General features: G+C 37.4%; 2 protein-coding genes across 2 annotated transcripts; both read right to left on the bottom strand.

Annotated features, from left to right (window-relative positions):
* Window positions 1–340: 340 nt before the first annotated feature.
* On the bottom strand, window positions 341–1,884 carry LOC123886447 (calmodulin-binding protein 60 E-like). Its single transcript, XM_045935761.1, has 2 exons — window positions 1,701–1,884; window positions 341–549 (listed from the first exon to the last, which is right to left on the bottom strand). The coding sequence occupies exons 1-2, from the start codon at window positions 1,882–1,884 to the stop codon at window positions 341–343; spliced, it is 393 nt and encodes a 130-aa protein (XP_045791717.1).
* Window positions 1,885–3,056: 1,172 nt separating this feature from the next.
* On the bottom strand, window positions 3,057–7,692 carry LOC123886446 (uncharacterized mitochondrial protein AtMg00810-like). The gene is made up of 3 exons (XM_045935760.1): window positions 7,473–7,692; window positions 3,302–3,987; window positions 3,057–3,191 (listed from the first exon to the last, which is right to left on the bottom strand). Exons 1-3 carry the CDS (start codon window positions 7,690–7,692, stop codon window positions 3,057–3,059), a joined length of 1,041 nt encoding a protein of 346 aa, XP_045791716.1.
* Window positions 7,693–8,894: the final 1,202 nt, after the last annotated feature.

Here is an 8,894-nt window from a genome sequence, read left to right as displayed (position 1 = left end):
CATCGTGGTACGATGAAAAAGATTTGTTGCAGATTTTCTTCAATTTAAACCGCATTCTCATCGCGCCACCCTGGGATCTCATCGTGGGTACGATGTTTGCGCTGTTTATTACGTTTTTCCCTTTTTCGCTGCGTTTTTCACTTTTCATGGTTCTGGGCCAAGTAAAACTACCCTAAATTACAACTAAAAACATCATATAATTGACTGTCATCAGAGAGCTTGTTACAAGGAAGAAAAGCTACCTAATATTTAATATAATTGTATGGTTGGTTTTGTTCTCTCTGTAAGCATGTTCATTGTTGCAGTTGGTGAAATGAGTTCAAGAATTTCAAGTTTGAACTCAATTCAATTCAGTAACCTGTGCTCTTCTTTCTGCAGCTTTTTTTCTGATAAATATTCCCCACCTTAATGCAGCTTTGAGCTTAAGCCACCCAACAACAGCCTTCCCTAAGCACTTGACAGAATCCTCGACAAACGAATGATACATTTGAGGCTCATACTGAAGTCTGTAGGTGTAACAACTCTCATTAGAATGACCAAAATTAGCACCTTTGATGAATAATTTGCAAGTGTACAAATAGCCGTTAAGTAGTATAAAAATCGTTCTTTCTACAGGGATTGTTGTAATTCAAAAACTAATTGAATTCATATTTAAACATATAAATTTCAATGTAAAAATGGGGGGGAATTTGTTGATTCAAATTTCGATCACAAGAATTGGAAATAACTTAAGATTAAAATCAATAGGAGAAAAGTGATTGATCCTTTTGGTTCATCTAATTACTACTTCTCTTGGTAATTTCATGTATAATAACGAATTTACTCAATTTAGTTTCACGATTAGATTAAATCAAAAATAATTATGTCCAATGTCTTGGTAACATAATCCTCTCCCTTAATCATCGATCCCTAATGTCTTAGGTAATCTATGATCAATTGAGGTTTACAACCTTTAATCCTTTAATCTCAATTAACGATCCGAAATGTCTTAAGTGAAAGTTAATTGATCAATCGTTCCTAGATCGATCATTCATTCCTATCGTCATAGTAAAACAAATAATTGAAAAATTACACAATTGATCAAGTTATGCAAAGCATTAAGAACAAGGAATGATTGAAGAAACTAACTTCGTAATTCATTAATCATAACATATGATAATCACATAGTCCAAGAGAAATAATAATAAGAATCCCCTAAGGATCAATCATGAGAATTTAGTTACACATAGTAATAAAAGACATTACAATCAAAGAAATGAAAGAAAGCATGATTACCAGATGATCTTGATGTGTTTCCACCTTCAAATCCTTGTCTCCAAGCTCCTTGATCTTCAAAAGTTCTCAAAATTGATGTTTCCAATGCTATTTTTCGATCCCCTATCTCAGATCTGCGTTTTCCTTTTATAACCGGAGTCAATAAATGAGAATTTCGCCTCAGGCACAAGCATTTTCGCCCCAGGCTGCAGGATTTTCGCCTGAGGCACCAACATTTTCGCCTCAGGCGAGAGAACAGACAGAGAGGTACTTTTCAGCTGAAATTTTCGCCTCAGGCACATGAGTTTTCGCGTGGGGCGAAAAAACAGAAATTGAAGCTCAGGAGTTTTCAAAGTAGTGCATTATTCTTCCATGAAATGAGTTACAATTCTTCTAAAAACACTAAAAATTGGTCTTATTTTCATGTAATGACGCATGTCATCAACCTTCATTAATTGTCTTTAGTAACCTCTGCATATCATCACCCTCTAGCATTTGTGAGCTTCTAAGTTGAAGCTCTTCGGCTACAATGTCTTCCAACCCTTGTTCATTTCTCTGCCTAGACCAGTCTCTGTGATTATAACTACCTTCGTTTTCAGGATTATTATCACCTATCATATTGTAATTCATGGTTCCTTGTAATGTTATTTGTCTTAAAATAATTGTCATTCTCACTTTTCAATGTAATATTTTCCAATTGTACCCTAATAATTACTATATATGCATTATTCCAAAGAAAACAAACTTATAACTAATAGGAGTAATTTAGTAAAAATATTATTTCTTTTAATAACATTATTACATTTCTTAATATGTGTGAAACAAAGTCAAACTTTATGAGACAGAGGGAGTATTAAAAATTATAAAATTTTAATATTTTGATAGTACTCATCGAGACAAATCTAACAATATCATATGCTAATATTTATCTTTATATACTAGTAAAAAAATATGGTCAAAGTAGTTTGTATGAATAGTGCACACGGTCAAATTGTAACAATTATTTTGGGACGAAGGGAATACCATCTATGTGTGTACCCAAAAAAATTGGCTTTTTTTTTACGCAATCTTAATTCTTGGTTTTTGGGGAGTCGATTTTGGGCAAACAAATAAATTAATGCCTCATTGTTGCTGCAGGGTAAAAATAACAAAGTAATAGGAGAGTATATATAAATTTAATTTAATTTTTCCATTTTCCAAACAATGGAATGGAAACCATTATTCAGTCATCTCGTAAAATACCCAAACAATGGAATTCTACTCCATTCCGTTTCATTACACTCCATTCCATTCTATTTTATTCTGCTCCGTTCTATTATGTTCAATCAATCCAAACATAGCCTAAAACATTAGTTTAATAATTTAACTAAGAGTAATGCTATATATAGCGATGAGCATCACCACGAAAATTTCACGAACGCGTATGTGGACTTGAAAATAGCACTTGAAAACCTTTGTTACCTTCTCAAAACTCACAAACCCACTATTTATTGGTTTTCCTTTTAATAATAAAAAATTGCAATATGTTTGTAGAGATATGAAATATACTAGAAACTGAAACTGCTACTTTATTCATAGTGAAGAGGCTATTAAATAGCCAATACAACTAGCAACTGAAAAGCTATAAAATAGCCCACTAAACAAAACAACCACACGACTTAATTAGAGAAACAACTACTTCCTAAAGACTAGGACAAATAAAACAGCAAAATATTTTATTCCTAACATCTAGAAACTAATTAGAAATTAAGCAGTAACAAATATCTTATCATTCCCTCCCTTAAACTAGTTGTAGAATGCTACTAGTTTACTTCAGTGAAATCAAGCATTCCCATCTTCTTTCTTAGCTTCTGGAATGCCTCAAGCTTCAATGCTTTAGTCATCAAATCTGCATCCTGCTCCTGAGTTACACAGTGAACTAGCTCAATTTCTCCATCCTTTACAAGATATCTTAAAAAATGAAAACGAACTCTGATATGTTTGCTCTTTCCATGCATAACTGGATTTTTTGAAAGTTTAATGTTGAGCTGTTATCACACATGATCACAGTGCTACCTTCTTGAACATGACTTATATTTTTCAAAATCCTTCTCATCCACACAGCTTGACATGCACTTGTGGCAGCAGCCACAAATTCAGCTTCAGTTGTTGAGAGAGTAACAATTGGTTGCTTCTTGGACATCCATGACACAGCTCCAGAACTTAAGAAGAAAACATAACCTGATGTGCTTTTAGAATCTTCTTCATCTCCTGCATAATCAGAATCCGTAAAAGCAAGCAAGTCTGTTTCCCCTCCCTTCTTGTAGAATATCCCATAGCTAGTAGTTCCCTTCAAATACCTTAGTATCCTTTTAGCAGCTTGTAAATGCAACTCAGTTGGTTTTGACATATACCGGCTAATTAAGCTTACACTAAACATGATATCTGGTCTTGTAGCGGTAAGGTACATTAGACATCCAACAATCTTCTTGAAATAAGTATCATCAACAGCAGCCCCGTTAACATCCCTATTAATCTTGGAACCTGGAACAATTGGACAATTAACAGGCTTGCTCTCAGACATTGTAAACTTCTTTAAAATATCAGTGGCATATTTTCTTTGGCATATAAAAATTCCTTCAGATTTTTGCAAAATTTCAATGCCAAGAAAGAATCTCATCTTCCCCAAATCAGTCATGTCGAAGGCTTCCATCATAGATTTTTTGAACTCAACCATCATACCTTTATCATCGCCTGTATATATCAAATCATCAACATAAATACTGAAATTCCTGGCACACAGTGGACAGGTGTTGCTCAAGGTGTAGCAACACTTGTCTGTTGTAGACAGATGTTGTCACTGGTGCGCCAACACTTGTCTATAAACAGAGTAAATAACATAAAGCAACACAAGCAGTAAAGTAAATAACACACGAGAGTTGTTAACCCAGTTCAGCCTAAAGCCTACTCTAGGGGATACCAATCCAGGAATGAAGTCCACTATCAGCAGTATTACTTCGAAGCTAAACTCACCCGTTTACAACTTCTCACTTAATCACTACCCAATGATCCTTCTACCTAGGAACTCCTAGATATGAGACCCCGTCCCAATTCCTACCTTAGCAACACAGACAGCGCTGCTATTCAATTCCACAAACACAACAGGTGGAGACACACTCCTAAGAAACTAGGATTCACTCTTGCTTAAAAGCTTGCGAGTAAACCACACAACACAATAGAACAATCTCCGTACTTCAAAGCTTAGGAGAAGTTCACACTTACAACTCAATAACACTCAGGTCCTAAGCTTGCATCAATGAGACACAAGAAAGGCTCACAATTAACACTCTAAAATCCCTAAAAACACACGCTTTGTAATACACGATTTTAGATGCTTGAAACCATATGCTTGCCTTCGTATTTATAGTAGTAGAACGACTTGGGCTTCAAGACAAAATTAGGGCTTCTAGAATTGCGGCAGCAGTGATATATTTTTGAAAACAATAGTTATATTTTTGAAACCGCAAAAATATATTTTCCAAAAATATAATTCCTTTGGAAAATAAAACTAGGGTTTGGCTGCCTCATGAAACACATTAAACACGTGCGCCTTCCTCTGTAAGAAACCTTGAAATAATTCTTCAAACAGATCTTCAAAAGATTGAGTAGAAAATAATAACATCCAGCTGGCGCGCGCATAACAGAGTCAGGTGTTGTTCCAAAGTGTCACAACATTTGTCACAACACTTGGGGTCAGCACACTTGTCTCAACACTTGGCTAAAATATGTTTTTGCAAAATGTAGCCAATCATACAAAAACCTAACAATCTCCCCCTTTGGCAAATTTTGGCTAAAACAATATTAGACCAGTATATAGAGAGATACAGTATTACCTTTCCTTCGAGTCAACATGATCACACAACTAGGAAAGAAAGTAACACATAATAAAAACTACTTCCAAGAAAGTCAAGTAGCATCAGAGGCAATGCAACAGCGGAATAAAGCACAACTAGCCTCATGGAACAACACAAGGGAGAAATAAACTCCCAATAGTAGATGCTTAGAAGTAGGAGAAATAAACTCCTAATAGTTTAAGGCGCATTCCTTCAGTATAAGAACAACAGGGAAAAATAAATTCCCATAAACATCTGAGAAAAATAAATTCTCAGTCATAATAGATAGTGGACTCAATAGTCAGGTGCCATAGCACTTGGCACAACATTTGTCATCAAATACATTCAGGCGATCAAGAGATAATATCACTCACACTCCCCCTGAATTCATGCATACACACACCAGATAGAGAAAGAATATTCACTACTCCCCCTCAGTACATGCATATTACTCACACTCCCCCTCATTACGAGCATACGAACAAAACATGCAAAAACGGTCAACAGTCACCAGATGTGAGAACATCTGACCACACACTTGTCACACACACACACACTACTCCCCCTTTTTAGCCACAATTTAGACAAACATCATGACTAGGAAATCATAGTGTACCAGAGCATAGAGAATATCAGTGTGCAGTTATTACAGACCATAGAGCACACACAAGTGCTAGAAATTCAGGGCCTTGCCCAAAAAGGAACAACAAAAGTACATCAGAAACAAATATAAGGAAAACATCAGAAATTATATTGAAGAACTTTCATCAGAGTCCTCCATCACATCCTCAGAACCATCCTCAGACTCACTAGCCTCTTTTCCTTCTTGTCCATCTAGCTCACCCTCAGCCATATCAGCAGCTTCCTCAGCCTTGAGTGCATCAATCACACGATCTATTTTCAGCTTCCTGGCCTCAAGAGCTCTGCTGGTCTCAGTCAAGTCTGCAATCATCTGCTTCCTAGAGAATACACCAGCCTGGACAGATGTGCCAACACCTGCTGCAGCATTTGTCCCATCCAGCAGCCTCTGCTCAATCACCAACACCCCTTTCCTTTTACAAGGAACATCAGAACTTCTCAAAATATCTGGGTGTTGTTCAAGTATAATATTGCATAGCAGAGTGGGAAACGCAACTGGTTTCTCAACAGCATATGTTAAAGCATGACTCAAAGTTTCTTGAAAGACATAAGCTCCATAGTCAAAATTGGCCTTGGTACCCACAACATAAATGAACTTGCCCAATCCTCTTGCAATATCACCTGAGTGAGTAGTTGGTACCCAATTATGGGCAGCAATCCTATTTAAAACAGCATAGAATGGTGAGAGGGAAGTTGCAGACAGCTTTGCCTTGCTTGGCCACACTTTAATTTTTCCACCAGTGAGGACCTTGCAGATTTCATTATCTGTGGCTTTTAGAGGAGCCACTTCATCAGAACTTCTTTGGAGATATTGGTTTATCACAATAGGTGAGAATTTCACACACTTTCCACGAACAAACACTTGCCTGTATTCAGGACTTGCTGGGTCATTACAGTCTGCAGCCACATTGATCAAAAATTCCTTGACAAGCCTGTCATAGCACTTGTCCAAACCAACCACAGTTTTCATCAGACCTGCATACTCGAGAGCTTCTACAATACTAGGACATTCAAGAATATCAGCTTTCAAATTTCTTTCCAGAGCTAACCTTCTATGATACACAAACTTCCACCTTGCAGACCCATTCTCCAGATGGAATGAGACATTATCTAAAGGAGCATAGGGAACAGTTTGAGGAACCTTCTTCCTTCCTATACTCTTCCTAGATGTGCTGCCAGATGCAGCAACATCTGTCTCAGGTTCAAAATCAGAATCACTTGTTGGTGGAGCTTTCCTTTTCCTAGTCTCAGTTCTAGGAACCACCTTACTTACAGGTTTTGGAGGTCCATATAGAGGCTTTTTACCAGTAACTCTTTCAGCCCTAGATGGTTTGGGTGTTTGGACAGGTGTGTTAGTAGCCTCTACAGCTTTACCAGCCCTACTTCTAGTCCTCCTAGCCACACTAGCTTCAGAATGTGCAGGAATAGCCTTATCACTAACAGTAGTTTCATTTTCATTAACAATGATAACCTCAGGAGTTTTAACAACTTTATCAGAAACGGCTTCTTTATCAGTATCCTTAGGTGGGGGACTCTCATCAGACTCAGAATAGTCCACCAGATTTTCTTGTGCCAAAGATGTGGGAACATCTGGCACCACATTTGGCGCAGCGCCATGTGTTGCAACATTCGGCGCAACATGAGTCTCAGGAGCAGTTTTCTGGAGAGACTCATCAGCAACAGCCTCATTGGTCTCAGTGGAAGCACCAATATTAGCATCAACAACAGTAGGGGGGTTAGGAACAGTTTTCCCCAATTTTTCAGACATAGCAGGGTCCTTTAAACCTAGGTTTTCAACAGAATTTGGAACATCAGAGTTTTGATTAAGTGTGTTCTTACCAGATGTGTCAACATCGTCCTCTGTAGTATCAACGACAGGAGTAGGAACATCTTTTGATGGCAGAGGATCAACATGCAGTTCAGACATTGTATAAGACCTTCTCGATTCAGTTCGCGATTTCTTGCTCTTCTTCTTCGTTTTCTTAATTGAAGAGGAGGGAGATGAAGGATTTATGCTCGTTCGTGATGATTTTTCCTTCTTCGCAACTGATTTTCTCCTCATAGTTGGACTTATGGAAGGTATGGTGGTGAGAGGAACAGCATCGATTACCACCTTTTGTAGTGATGGAGTAGCATCTGACTTTGTTGGTGAAGATTTGGTAGAGTTAGACATGATTTGGAATTGAAGTTTTCTGAAAAGAGGAGAAGTCAGAAAAATGTTGATGAGGAAGATAGAGAGTTTTTGAGCGTGAGAGAGAGAATAGATGAAAAGTAATGATTGTGGTTGATGGAGGTTGTGGGAAGTTGAATGAAAACTCCCTTGATTAGCGTGTAACTTTAAGTGAAGAGAGGTAGTTACACGCATTACATGCTGTAACTGCTATTTGTCTTCAAAAAGGCAAATTCCAAGTTTGCCTCTTAAATTTTCAAATTGACTTGCATCTAACGCCTTAGTGAAAATGTCTGCTAACTGTTCTTCAGATGCAATGTGCTCAAGTGTAACAATTTTTTCTTCTACAAGCTCTCTTATAAAATGATGACGTATGTCAATGTGCTTAGTCCTACTATGTTGAATAGAATTCTTAGAAATGTTTATAGCACTAAGATTGTCACAGTAGAGTGTCATGACACCTTGCTCCACACTATACTCTTTCAACATTTGTCTCATCCATAACAATTGTGAGCAACTACTTCCAGCTGCTATATATTCTGCCTCAGCTGTTGATAGAGACACACTATTTTGCTTCTTACTAAACCAAGATACTAGATTGTTTCCTAAGAAGAAACATGCACCAGAGGTGCTCTTTCTATCATCAGCACTTCCAGCCCAATCTGCATCACAATATCCAATTAAGGTAGAATCATTACCATGAGAGTATAGAATTCCATAGCCACATGTCCCATTGACATATTTGAAGATCCTCTTTACTTGAGTCAGATGACTCATCTTGGGTTCTGATTGGTATCTAGCACAAACTCCGACTGCAAACATGATATCAGGCCTGCTAGCTGTGAGATATAGTAAGCTCCCAATCATACTTCTATAGAGACTTTGATCCACATCAACCCCTTTCTCATCTTTGGTAAGCTTCAAGTGTGTAGGTGCAGGTGTCCTTTTGTGACTACCAC

Source organism: Trifolium pratense, linkage group LG5, assembly GCF_020283565.1.
Source record: "Trifolium pratense cultivar HEN17-A07 linkage group LG5, ARS_RC_1.1, whole genome shotgun sequence".
Taxonomy (NCBI): Eukaryota; Viridiplantae; Streptophyta; class Magnoliopsida; order Fabales; family Fabaceae; genus Trifolium; species Trifolium pratense.
Note: the sequence above shows the minus strand (reverse complement) of the source record. Positions and strands in the feature narration are given on the sequence as shown.